Below are 13,861 nucleotides of genomic sequence, written 5' to 3'. Positions count from 1 at the left end.
TTATTATAAAATTTATTGCCATCATTCCATCACATCATATAATATGTATTTCAAAGAATGAAGACATGATAAGGCACAACTAGGAAGTTTTATCCAAATACAAGTTCTTCATACATCAATTCAGATCAGTCCATAATGAAAATCCACATTTCAAGTCACACAAACCACTGTCTCCACCCCACTGGATAAGCAGTTATCTCATCCACAATTAACCATTTGTGACAATCACACACACTCCATTTGTAGCATTACTTCATTTATTATAAAAATTACTGTACAAATACACCCATAAAACGTACCATCCTCTACTGGTCCAGGCAAGTCCATAACACAAGTGCTCAAAGTATCCATGATTTCTGTTGCCCATGTGTATCCTGCTCCAGCTGTGATAAGTGTACCTTCTGGCTGAGTGTACCGGTTCAGCAATCCATTACTGTCATACATCCATTCAGTGCCCAATGGCTCATCCTTTGGATTCACAAAGATTGTGAAGCACACAGGAAGCTACAATAATGCAGACTGCACTGATTACACTGGTGTACAAACAGTTCTGTAAACAGCACCAGTGGAATTTCAATCCACCAAATGCTCACTCATTCTACACCTACTAAGGGTGTAATTAAACCTTCTTTTACAGGGCCTCTGTGAGGAGGATACAGTTTCATAAGCCGAAGCAAGGTGGTTTCCTCTAGAACAACAGTGGGGACAGTTACTCCATTTGACAATATCATGTGGTCAGAACAGTGTCCATGAAGTTAGACTCCCAATCAGCGGAAAACCCTGGCATCATGCACTTTTTCAGTGCAGGCCATGTTGGCATCCATATATCAGACTCTGTAGTTCACAAGGGCCTGCATTACGATGTAGTACCCTCTGCGATTTATGTGCTCCTTGAGGAAGGCAAACTATGGGCATGAGTCCCATTGATGGCCCTGGCACAATCTGGATACCTCATTCTCTCAAAAGCAGCATTTACTTCAGCGATATTGTTTATATCCACCAACTTGGGGTAAGTCACACGCCTGACTGCGTCAGAAACTTCCACCATGACTTGTACCCATGCTTGACTTTTCAACACCAAACTAGTTAGCAACAGACATGTAGCAGTCTCGGGTAGCCAGCTTCCAGATGGTTATAGCAAACTACTTCTAGACTGACATGGCTGCCCCCCGTCTGTGTCGTTATGCTGGAGGGTTGGGGCAAGCTGCTCACAAAACTCCACAAATGTAGCTTTCTTCATGTGAAAATTCTGGAGCCACTGCTGGTCATCCCAGAGTGATGAAGTGATCCACCAGTCTGTGCTTGTGGTCCTGCTCCAAAAGTGCCGGTCTATGGAAGGGGCATCAGCGGTTATACTGAGAGTTGTGAACAGCATCAGCCAGTTCAAGTCTTCTATATCTGTATCATCCTCCTCCTCTGACAGGTGCCTGAGGTAGGTCAGAAAATACTGCTAAAATGTCCACCAGCATCTCATGGATACTCTGCCAGTTTCCTGAAACAGGAGTGTAAGCCCAAGCAAGACAAGGTCTTCAAATAGTGACTCCTTCATGTTGCTGGCTCCAGTTACCAGGAGTGTGCAGACTCAAAAGATGGCTCAGCAGGATGTGTTGGTAGGCTGCAATGACATCTTGTAAAGAGCCAGGGGATGGACAGTCAACTTTACTAAAGTGTACCACAAACAAAGGGCTAGGGCAGCTACAGATGGGGAGGGTGCTAGGAAGCATGGGATAGGCTTGTTTGACTTGGGTCTGCATAGTGTCGTGCTGACACGTGAATATGGGTGTAAAACTTAAGTCCAGAAATTCTAAATCCAGGGTTAATATTCAGCGTGGACGCTCAAGCCTCAGTTTACAAACACTGAGCCTGAGGGCTCAAGTCCCACAGACCCCTGGGCTTACCTTGCAGTGTAGACATACCCAAAGGGCCAGAGGGCAGTCCATGCTCCATGGCTCATTCAGTCTTTGGTGTCTCTGTTGAGCGTGCAAGCAATTAGTGCTGATTATGGTAGTGGTTTTGTGATGTGTACACTTGTATGCTAGGAGCTGAACAGAACCCATAAAAATCTTTCCCCATGGACCATTGAAAATTCATCAGATGCTTATAAGTTTTGGTTACTAGTGTCCTGGGCTAGACTGAAATCAGTGCTCTAGAGTGAAAGATTCCATGTCCCATTATTTTTATGAAATATTCTACAATATATTTGCTAGCACGTTAAGAAATAATGTAAATTAGAACACTTGTCAAAATAAATGAACAAAACACATTGTCATGAGGCACCTTGGATGCCTTTTTTTACTGTATTTACTGGATATTTTGCAAAATTTATGAGTTTATCATAGGTGTCTCCATCATTAGTGTGAATTAGCAATGTTCTACACTAGGGGCCAGATTCTTTGCTCTGGGTGAACCATGCTTATTGCAAGACTGGAGGACGAGGAACCAAAGAGGGCAATGGAAACTTTAAGCATTTCTTTTTCTGTTTCCATAGCTGATTCCAGAAAAGGAGACAATTTACATCTTCCTTCCTTCCTACCTTTATTTGGCTCATGCCACTATTTTGTATTCAAAATATTTGTTCACAAAACACTTCGAAAGAAAATAACTGGATCATTACTTCTGCCCTTTTCCAATATGTTGGGTGATCTCAGAGAAGAAAGCCTATCTTTTGCATATCTGCTAACATGTGAAAGCTATAAATATGAATATTGGAGGGAAAATCAGTTGGGGCACACCTGTATTGAAATATCAAACACTCAGATATTTGAAGGTAGAGAACAAAACAAATATTGCTAAATAACTGGAACTGTCCCTCCTGAATAGGGGTAGTTGTGTGCTTTTAGGTCACTGTGACTGTTGGATATCTAGCACTAGGACATTTCATTTACAGATTGAACTGCTGTATTCCTATTGTTCCATTAGCACTGAAACTAACTCATATGAAGTATCCTTAAGAGGAATCTTTCAGGACACAGGAAAAATCAATGTGTAAACAAACAAATGAGCAATGAAAATGTTAACAGTAAATATTGTTACAAGTAGTGTACCATAAGCGAAGTGCCCACTGTAAGTACATCATATGGTAAGTTCTCTTTAAGCTGCGCAGCAGGCTATCAAGGGCTGCCCAGGCAGGGAGAGGTGCCTCTTCCTCGGCCCCAGCCTCGGAGCTGCCGCAGCTGGGAGAGAGAAGCCTCTCCCCTGGCTTCTATGGAGAGAGAGGGCTGGAGGGAGTCCTCGCTCCCTGCCGCAGCCCCAGGGCAGCCTACACCTCAAACCCCTCCTCCCCAGCCTCACCCCAGAGCCCTCCCCCTCCCCCCACTGCACTCCAACCTTCTGCTCCAGCCCTTAGCCCCCTCCTGCACCCTGAACCCCTCACCCCCAGCTGGAGCACTCAACCCCCACACCCCAACCCTCTGCCCCAGCCCTGAACCCCCTCCCGCACACCAAACCCCTCATCCCCAGCCCCACTCCAGAGCCCACATTCCCAGCCAGAGCCCTCACCCCCCTGCATCCCAACCCTCTGCCCCAGCACTGAGCCCCCTCCCACACACCAAACCCCTCAGCCCCACTCTTGCCACACATCACCTCCACATTGGTGCACATAAAATTCATTCCGCACATGGATGTAAAAAATTAGAGGGAACACATATACTGGTCTTAAATCAACATAATCCTGTTTTTACCTTCATTTTGTATCTGTTTCCCTGCTGACACCAACACTTAGCCACGGCCTGTCTTTCTTAAATCTTTCTGAAACTCTCACTCATCAGACTGCACCACACAGCTCTCAATCTCTCCAGTCCCAGCTGTCAGGCATCCTCTCCACCCATTCCAGGCTCACAGGCTGCTGCTCTACTATTTCTGGATCCACCATCTGGTTTTTGGCAGCTGCAACAGACTGCATTTCCTAGCCCCGTTATGGCTGATCTCTTGGACTCCTACATCTAGTCTTTCAGACCCCAACAGAACCACATTCCCTAGCATCCAGATGTGACGGTTCATAAAGTTAACAGACAGAAAATTGAACAGGGACAGCCACTCGTTCAAGCCAACAGTATGATAACCATTCAGTTTGAAGTTAGGTGAACATTTTAACCCCTTCCATGTTTTCATTTATTCCTAATAATGGGCAATACTCTCCCCTCTGCCTCCACAAAAGGAAGATATCCAACCTGTTGGAAACCAGCCTGTGTTGTACAGTTGGGGAACAGTGGGTTCCCAGCACCTTTCCCTGGCACACTGAGGAAACTCCTCCGCTGCCTGCAGGTTATTGAGAGCAAATCAGAAGAAGGTGGCGTCAGAAATAATCTGTTCTCTACAACACATCCCCTTCAGACCCGGTGGATAGTTGAGCATGAACACGCGTGGACTCCCAGGGGCACTGGTCACCGGCGGCCAGGGGGAGAGCCCGGGCCCTTTGCCGTGACTTTTGAATTCCGACCTACGTTTGGTGACTGGGGCTCTGAAATAAGGACCCGTCTCGGGCCCAACGTTTATTACACACAGAGGCTCTGTGGATCTCGGGAGAGACACTGGATAACGGGGCGACCCGGGCAGAGGGAGGGGCAAGGAGCAGGACATGTCCCAGTAGAACAAAGAAGCGGGAAATTCCACAAACCGCATCTCACGGAGTTTCCTGACCCTGGCCGAGAGGAAAGCACGACCCATTGTTGAAGCGTTTGGCACCGGTGAGACACACACCTGGGCTGGCGTTACCACTCACCGAGACACCTGTGGGGCCGCCTGGCGGGAACCAGGCCTGCCTGCCGTGGGGAGCTGGCGAGGGGGCTGTAGCCTCTCACCGTAAGCGAAGCACCCCCTGCACCGGCTCCGAGTTAACGCTGCTTTGGGAGGGGGTGACGCCATTTATCTGTTGCCATGGCAACAACCAGCTCCCTCCGGGGGCAATGACGGTACCTGCTAACCATAGAGCACGCAGCGTACACCACCACAGGGGACAGAGCGGCCACGAGCATCCCTCCCCTCCCCTTCCCTTCCCTTCCGGTGCGGGAAACACGCCCGCCGCGGAAATCACTTTTGCGATTGGCTAATCTCGGTCACGTGGCACTTGTGTCCGGCATCTCTTCAGGATCGCGCTCCCTGTCTCGCGAGACTCCGCCGTGTGTCGCTCGGCTCTCTCGCGAGATCTCAGCGCGCCTATGTGTGTCGGGGTGAGCGGAAGTAGGGCCTCTTTTGCCGTGGCGGAGCCGAGGGGAGCGGCTCGGCGAGGATGAAGGTGAGGCGAGCGGCCGGGCAGGCGCCTCCATCTCGGCTGGCGATGGCCCCGGCGCTTGGGAGCGGGACTGCCTGCGGGAGGCGATGCCGCCGGGGCTGGGGAGTGCGGCCGCGGGGCGGATGGGGACGGATTGCCCGCAGCGTGGGGGCGGGCAGGGAACATGGCGGCGCTCCCGCCCCGCCCCCCCGCCAGTATCCCTATGCGCGCCGAGCTCCCCCCGAACCGGCGGGGCGAAGCACATCCCCTGGGGCCGTTTGAAGGGCGCTCCCTGGGGCAGCCCCCCGGTGCGGGTCGTCGGGCTGGTCCCGTCCGTACTGCGCCTCAGCGGCCTCCCCCACAAGGGCGAGGTGACCGGGGGGCCGCTCTGCGGGGCCTCTGTAGCCTCAGCTCGGGGTCGCTTCGGGCGTTTGGCAGTGCACGAGGCCTTGTCGAGCGTGCCTTGAGTGCCGGGGAGGGGGGTGTCATAGAATCATAGACTGTCAGGGTTGGAAGGGACCTCAGGAGGTCATCGAGTCCGACGCCCTGCTCAAAGCAGGGCCAATCCCCAATTTTTGCCCCAGATTCCTAAATGGTCCCCTCAAGGATTGAACTCACAACTGTGGGTTTAGCAGGCCAATGCTCAAACCACTGAGCTATCCCTGACCCCAGAGCCTGCTGCCTTGGTTCTGCCCCGAGGAGCTTGCAGCATTTGAGCACATAGCTTTCAGGACATTAAGGTTTAACTCTGAAGCAGTTTGCTAACCAGTTAAAGGAGTGGACTGACTGAGGAACAGAAGTCAGTAAGTCTCTGAAGATTGAGGAGTGGGTGTGATTTTAACTATGTTTTAAACTAAGAATATTGAAACAAGCCACAAGGAATGTTGCAGTATCAATGGAAATAGTAAGTTGGTTTTCGAGGGGCGGGAAGTAATATGAGCCTCATGGGATGAGAGTTTAGCTCTAGAAAATATGTGGGTTTATTTTGTTCCTAGCTCAACATCTCTTTCCCAGCCACTGGCTGCCAGAAGCTCATTGAGGTGGATGATGAGCGCAAATTGCGTACCTTCTATGAGAAGCGGATGGCCACAGAAGTTGCTGCTGATTCTCTTGGTGAAGAATGGAAGGTAAGAATTGGGCTAATCTACTGAAAACTTATTTTTGGCATATTAGAGGCAAAGTGAGGCATAAGAAATAAAACTGAGTAAATATTCAGTGTCTCACACTACTTGCATAGAGAGCATGGGGTAGGTAGAACCTCGTGTAATGATGCCTTGAAAACAAGTGTCTTAAAGTTATATTTAGTTTGAGTGACAATTTTTGTTTTTTGTAGTGAAGTTGTGTTTAGAGTATCTGTTTCACCGCTCTCTTCAGTGGCCTATTTGCTGTTCTTGGTCTTGCTCTCTTATAGCTTGGCTGTTAGAATGGAGGAATGAGGAAAACAGGCATTGCTAAGGAACATAATTAATGCTCTTTGCAGACCTGAAGTGTCTTGCTGTGCAATGAAACTGTAAAACATTAAGAAAAATGCTTTCCATTAAAAGTAAACCACTAAATCAGTATTTGGAGGATAGAATTTATACCCTAAATTGAGCTGTAGGAAAGGGCACTCTTCTAATTTAAGAATGGTATCATTAAATTTGATTGCACATACTCAGTTGCCCCCCTCCCCCCAAAAAAAGTGTGGGCAGCAATTCACTGTTAACACTGTCTACGCAACTTAAAGGACACACATTTCTAAAACTAAGGTTTTAGGTTTAATATCAAAGCTTTCATCTGCTTGCTAAAGATGGTGTTTTTAGAACAGTTTTTCCTGGTTTAAAGACAGGGACAGATGTGAAACATCAGGGCTCTGTGCCTAGCTCTGCCACAGGCTGACCAACCTTGTGTAAGTCATTTAATCTCTTTACCTCAGTTCCCCATCTGTAAAACTGATAATTTTTCTGCCTTTGGCTTATCTTGTCCCATTAGAGTGTAAGCTCTCTAGGACTGAGGGTCTCCCACTATGTATATGAAGCCTAGCACAATGAGGTATTAATCACCCTTGGCCTCCAAGATGCTGCTGTAACACAAATGGCTAACAGGGAAAAGATTATGGAGAAAGTAAATGTCAAGCCCACAAAGTAACTAGAAAAATGAACCACATTTTCTGTAATTGCTTTAAGTAATGGTAATCAACCTGGGGTCTGACTGTCTAAGTGGTCCATGAAAGGCTATCATTACCATAGAACAGTGGTTTTCAATGTGTGGTTAGTCCATGGACCCCAGGGAGTCTGAAGACTGAGATTTCCAGAGGGGGGTCCACCCCTTCATTTGGAATTTAAGGGTCTGCAACTGAAAAGTTGAAAACCACTACTTTAAGTTATAGCAGTCTTAGGTGGTATAAAGTTTCAGAATACTGACTTAATTGCTTGAGCCAGCTGTGTCAAATCTATATTTTCCTGGCATAGACATACTAAAGTGTCATTCTGTAAACCGAGCATTGTGTTAAACTGTACCATGAAAATTGAACAAAAGTGTTTGGGATTTCAGACCATATTGTTTAGACCTCTGATTAACAAGTGTCAAACTGTGAAATCCGCCAGGAAATGAGGGGTCCACAGAGATAAGGACAGAGCTTTGTCACAATACCTACAGACATGAGTCAGTCTTGAGATTCAGATTCATAGCAGAGATGGTGAGCTTTGCAGATGCAAAGAGTTTTTTCAGAAATAGTTCATAGATTATACTCCAATGTTTATAATCAGCGTGGTCCAGTCAGAACTGGGATCTCAGTCCTTATGGCTTAGGCTTCCCCTGCATAAAACCTCAAGCAGATCTGAGATGACAGGATCAGGGCCCAAGGGTCTTTTATACAGTTTTCTAGCAGCCACTTGACCATACAGTCCTGGGTGAACAATAGACTTTTGATGTAACCTTCTGTTTCCTAAACCTCACTGGTAATTATATGTATCAACATAAACTACTTAATGGATAAATTACCTTATCACAAACTTTAAAGAGACACATAGACAATGACATTATTTCACCCAAGATTAATCTAAATGTTAATATTCCCTTTTGATCTCTGAATTAATAGCTATAGTGATAGGGGCCTGGGGCATGTGACTTATAAGGAGAGGCTGAGGGAACAGGGCTTATTTAGTCTGCAGAAGAGAGGAGTGGGGGGTGGAATTTGATAGCCGCTTTCAACTACCTGAAGTGGGGGGGTCCAAAGAGGGTGGAGCTAGGCTGTTCTCAGTGGTGGCAGATGGCAGAACAAGGAGCAATGGTCTAAAGTTGCAGTGGGGGAGGTCTAGGTTGGATAATAGGAAACACTATTTCACTAGGAGGGTGGTGAAGCACTGGAATGGGTTACCTATAGAGGTTGTGGAATCACCTTCCTTAGAGGTTTCTAAGGCCTGGCTCGACAAAGCCCTGGCTGGGATGATTTAGTTGGGGTTGGTCCTGCTTTGAGTGGGGGTTGGACTAGATGACCTCCTGAGGTCTCTTCCAACCCTGATATTCTATGATTCTAAATGTACTTTCAAGCTGCACTAAACAAAATTCAACTTAGTATGACTTTGGCTAAAATTTGCATGTAAACTAGACTTGTGCTCTCTATTGATATGGGGCTAAAATGATGCTAGGGTATTTTTAAAGCTTCCCCACACACACACACTTGTTCTACAAATCCTACTAAATTGATGGGACCCATTGCTGTTTTGCCTATGGTTAGTGTTACTGTCGTTCAACAGTCTTAGCTGCAGTGTACTCAGAATACCTATTCCATAGCTCCTAAAGGCGATGCACTAGAAGAGACTTTGAAAGGCCACTAATTCAATGTGAGAGACCAGCAAGACTCTTTGAATAGTTTCTGCGGACATGTTTGTGTCCAGCACTGGCACTGAAACTGTACAGTACTTTGAATTAGATTTGTTGAAAGCAAGTCTGTGTGGCATGCTGCATGTAAATTGTCTGGAACACTTGTGGATGGAGGCTGTTTTACAAGGAGGCATAGGTACAAAGAACACAACCATGGAATTTATAAAAGACGGGTGTGCTGACTTTTCTTGTTTGATGGAAACAAATCCTTTTAAGGACAATTAAAGGAATATGATGTGCTGAGATGTCGTCATCTTAACAGGGATATGTTGTCCGCATCAGTGGTGGCAATGATAAACAAGGCTTCCCCATGAAACAAGGTGTTCTGACCCATGGACGTGTCCGCCTGCTACTCAGTAAGGGCCACTCCTGCTATCGCCCTAGAAGAACTGGAGAAAGAAAACGCAAATCTGTCCGGGGTTGCATTGTTGATGCCAACTTAAGCGTCCTGAATTTGGTCATCGTAAAGAAAGGTGAGAATCTATCTTGAAAGAGCTTGAAACACTGGTGGACTTCTAAGAATTCTACTCGTCAGATCTGAAAATTATTTTTATACCTAAGATCACACAGCAAATTAGACTCTTGTCATTTTGTATTTGATGTGAAAGAAAGTAAGCTGTACTGTACATGGCTTTATATAGGTGGAAGGGGTCCATTTAACCAACACAGTAGTTCAATATGCATTTGGTGATTAACAGATGGTCCATTTCTAAACTGAAATGTTTTTATTGCTACCAAGGATGATAGGATGAAGTAATCTTGTGAAACTTTATCACAATAATTGATAGCAAAGCTTGGGGGTCGACTTGAGACAAAGGCTAGTAGGCTCAAATGTTGCCCTATCTTTAATATCAATGTGAACTTTTTTAAATATGTAACTGTCAGGCTCAAACAAATGTGTGTTGGAATTTTGGCAAGTACACACAGTCTTAGGCTTTGTCTGCACTGGCACGTTTAACTTTTGTTGCTCAGGGGTGTGAACACATACCCCTGAGTGACAAGTTTTAATGATGAGAAAAGCATTGGTGTGGACAGTGCTTTGTCAGCAAGAGCCATGCTCCCCAGGGATAAGCTACCACCCCTTGCTGGAGGTGGTTTTATTTTTGTGCTGGGAGAGCTCTCTCCTGGCAAGAAAGAATGGCTACACAGCTCACCTTACAACAGTGTAGGTGCAGTAGCACAGCTGCGCCATTGTAAGATGCAGTGTAGACATAGCCTTAGTTCCAAGCAGCCCCAGCATTAAAATCTAGAAGGATAACTAATCTGACAACTTTCCCAAAGGTGAGAAGGATATTCCTGGACTGACAGATACCACTGTGCCTCGTCGACTTGGTCCCAAGAGGGCTAGCAGAATCCGCAAGCTGTTTAACCTCTCCAAAGAAGATGATGTGCGTCAGTATGTGGTGAGGAAACCCCTGAACAAGGAAGGTGAGACAGATTCTGCAACTTTGTGGGTTTGTTACTTACAACAGGCAGCCACACTTCTGCAGTGATTAGAAACCCTACTTTAAAAATCACACTATCTGAAAACATTCTACCAGCTAGATCTTGAGCTCACTGTCCATAAAAGCACTGACAAGAATCAGTAATTAGTATTGATAAGTTTTAGCTAGAGCACCCTTTCTTAGTCCCCACAAAGTCACTGGGGAGGTCACTGTTAAAGACCTGGTGGACTCTCTAGATGCATCTGTTAGTACCACTGGTTCACAATGTAATTTTTCAATCAATGAATTGAGGCTGAGGCTGAATCTGACATTTTAATCTTACTGTGGTTGGAAGTCCTCCCACAGAACATTTTTTAAACCCAAATAGATTCTTTGGCAATTTAAGTGCTGCAAAGTCAGACCCCCCTCAAATTTAGACTTTCCAATTGCTTCAGTAGCATCTTGGGCCACAAAACTAGCTTTGCTTAGAAGCAGTGCTGCTTAAGTGATGTGCTCTTTGTAATGAGAATGTATTTGTCACCTTGAATACTTCTCCCCAGAGCTTTTGCCTTTTGCATCCTGCTACTTTTGCACCATATTGAAGGTGACCTGAGAAAATAGTTCAATGTTTCATTGAACAAGTCAAAGAGACAGTCAACCTAAAGATTATTTATCTGAAATTAGCTATTCACACAACACCTGCAGTTACGATAACCAGAATTGTTGGTTTACTTTGTATTTTACAGCACTTTGTAATCTATTTCAGTGGCACACAAGACTTTTTAAATGGAAGATGTGGCTATTCATGAAAATTGGCAGGTCTTGAGTTTGATATACTTAAAACAGCTTGATTTCTTTTTAATTGACTAAACTTTAGGCCTCTCTAGATCTATATACAACAGATCAGACTGTCATGCTAAAAGAGTAGCTTGATTAAGATATACACTAGTTAGGGGAGGGCTTTCAAAAGCAACAAGGGATTTTGAACATAATCCTAATTGACTTTTGGGTGATTTGTGCTCAATCATTTAAATGTTTGAGACTTCCCCTCTAGTTAAACGGGAGGGAAGAATAGCTGTACTGTTCAGATGCTTTGTGTTTTGAAAAATCTGCTGCAAACAAATGCAACAACTATTGAAAGCATCAAAACTACTATTGACATATTAAAACGAATCAAAGACCTGAGTTTGCAAAATAAGACAGGAAAACACATTGCAGAGGAACTTGGTTCTTTGTTTGTACTATTGAACACTTCTGTTTGATTTCCATAAACACTAAATATAAGCTTTTCTACAAGTAAATTCATTTCCTTCCTAGGCAAGAAACCCAGGACCAAGGCTCCTAAGATCCAGCGATTGGTGACTCCCCGAGTTCTGCAACATAAGCGCAGACGTATTGCTCTAAAGAAGCAACGAACTCAGAAGAACAAGGAGGAAGCAGCAGAATATGCTAAGCTTTTGGCCAAGAGAATGAAGGTATGTTTACTCCTTTTGAAGACAGCTATGGAGGTAGCTCTCTAGCCCCACAGCAGTCAGTCTGTTACAGGACAAAATCTGACTCCTACACTGACTAGTAAAGACTTCTGTGCTGCGCCTTTCAGGAGTTCACAAGCAGATAGCAGCCTGGCTAGCTCTAATGATAGACTGGCTATTCAGCACAACTTGTTACAGTGCTCAAGCTTTCTTTAACCATTTTAGGAGTAATGAGACCTCTTGTCCACATTACATGCATAAGCTGCATGTAAATGCTGTTCTAGTTAAACCATTTTCTAATGTAGTTTGACAGTTTGGATTGGATGTTCTGGTACAACAGTTTTTTAGCAATCACATTGTAGGCTGGGGACCCTATGTAAAATACTGGCCCTTGAACATAATTTTGTCTTAACTAGCAATGTTAAACTGACTTAACTGGAACAGTGTTTTAAACTCACTTCCCGAACTCTTAAGGCCCAGTACAGGTAGGGTTGGAGAGTTGAAATCAAGTACCCCACCTGTGAAGGGTAAGGATTATTGATTGAATTCCTTAGCTCCAAAGTTGACTAACTGGGATAATATACATTGAAAATACAGATCTTAGAAAATATATTGTTCAAGTAAATCACCATGGTAGTGTGGGTGTAAATTGCTGTGCTGAATAGTAGAAATAATGGAGCTGTTTCCATATAGCTGCCAAGAAAGTGGCATCTAGAATTCGGATGTGGGAGGGGAAAATACTGGAGTACTGAACAAGAGTTTGAAGGTTTAAAAGGGGTTCTTGCTTTCCAGTTGGACACAGATTGTGCTTTAGATGTCATGAGCAAGAGTGTGTGTTTCTTCATCTTTACAGAAATACATCTTATTCAATTATAACAGTATTGTGCATTACTCACTGGGTGCTGCTTTTCTTTTTAAAGGAGGCCAAGGAAAAACGCCAGGAGCAGATAGCCAAGAGAAGACGACTGTCTTCATTGAGGGCCTCTACATCTAAATCTGAGTCAAGCCAAAAGTAAAAGATGTAAATGATTAAGAAAATAAATCTTTTATGGTGAAATTGAATTTTTCAGTGTGTTTAGTAAAAATGTTTGTAGTGATGCTCTGCTCTTAGACTTACTCTATTTTGCCACTGTTAAATAGGGAAAGTAACGTAACTCCCATCAAAAAGGTAGTTCTTTCAGAGAAGGTTCTTCATGCAGTCACATCTAGGGTAGTTAAATTAGTAATACCAATCTTTGTAAGTATTAGATTGAATAAACTCACTTTCTAGTCAATACTGCTAGCATTATTTCCTCTTTACCTTGAATGGGTTTTTACATAATTTTTCCCAAAATCTGATGTAGAAGCTTTCTATAACAATTTGCATTACAGGCTTATTTCTCTCTATCCATGGTCTCTTCTCCTACTTAGCAAAAAGGCAAAATAAACATGCACACAAGCATCTTCTCAAAGGACAGATTTAGGCCAGATGGTTTGACCTGTTTAACATAGGCAGTAGAGGAGTGGTTTTCAACCTGTGAGCCACTTGCTGCCCAGTCAGAGCACAGCTATGGACCCTGTGATATTCTCAGGGCCATAACTAGGGAGGGGCACCTGCCCTAGGTAGTCAGCAGGAGGGTGCAAAAATGGAGTGGTTCAGGATCAGGCCTAGAAACATTGGCAGGAGGCCAGGGTGCTTAGTGCTGTGCCCACCCACACCCACCCACCCCCCAAGCAGGTCCAGTGACCCTGGCTGGAGCAGGCTGCACTGAGGTAGGAGGAGGGGGGTGGGGATGCAGGGAGGGTGGTATAGCTAGTGCATGGGGGACGCTAGATGGGGAGGCTGGGGGCAGTTCCTATTTGAATGTCCAACAAATAGTTCAATGCAGGGAGGGGGCAGTAGAGCTCCTGAA

At 45.0% G+C, this 13,861-nt stretch overlaps 2 protein-coding genes across 2 annotated transcripts in view; one reads left to right on the top strand and one right to left on the bottom strand.

Moving 5' to 3' along the window:
- ACER2 (alkaline ceramidase 2) overlaps nucleotides 1-4,984 on the bottom strand; it is a 46,982-nt gene extending 41,998 nt beyond the window's left edge. Inside the window, exon 1 of the mRNA XM_073345484.1 lies at nucleotides 4,721-4,984. The gene's annotated coding sequence lies outside the window, so the exon portion shown is untranslated. The remainder of the gene's footprint in view (nucleotides 1-4,720) is intronic.
- Nucleotides 4,985-5,125: 141 nt separating this feature from the next.
- RPS6 (ribosomal protein S6) lies at nucleotides 5,126-13,026 on the top strand. The gene is made up of 6 exons (XM_073345480.1): nucleotides 5,126-5,233; nucleotides 6,205-6,336; nucleotides 9,336-9,546; nucleotides 10,355-10,501; nucleotides 11,815-11,972; nucleotides 12,890-13,026. The coding sequence occupies exons 1-6, from the start codon at nucleotides 5,228-5,230 to the stop codon at nucleotides 12,983-12,985; spliced, it is 750 nt and encodes a 249-aa protein (XP_073201581.1). The 5' UTR covers nucleotides 5,126-5,227; the 3' UTR covers nucleotides 12,986-13,026.
- The last annotated feature ends 835 nt before the right edge of the window (nucleotides 13,027-13,861 follow it).

Source organism: Lepidochelys kempii, chromosome 5, assembly GCF_965140265.1.
Source record: "Lepidochelys kempii isolate rLepKem1 chromosome 5, rLepKem1.hap2, whole genome shotgun sequence".
NCBI classification, from domain to species: domain Eukaryota; kingdom Metazoa; phylum Chordata; order Testudines; family Cheloniidae; genus Lepidochelys; species Lepidochelys kempii.
The sequence above is the reverse complement of the archived record's forward strand: the minus strand, read 5'-3'. Positions and strand labels throughout refer to the sequence as shown.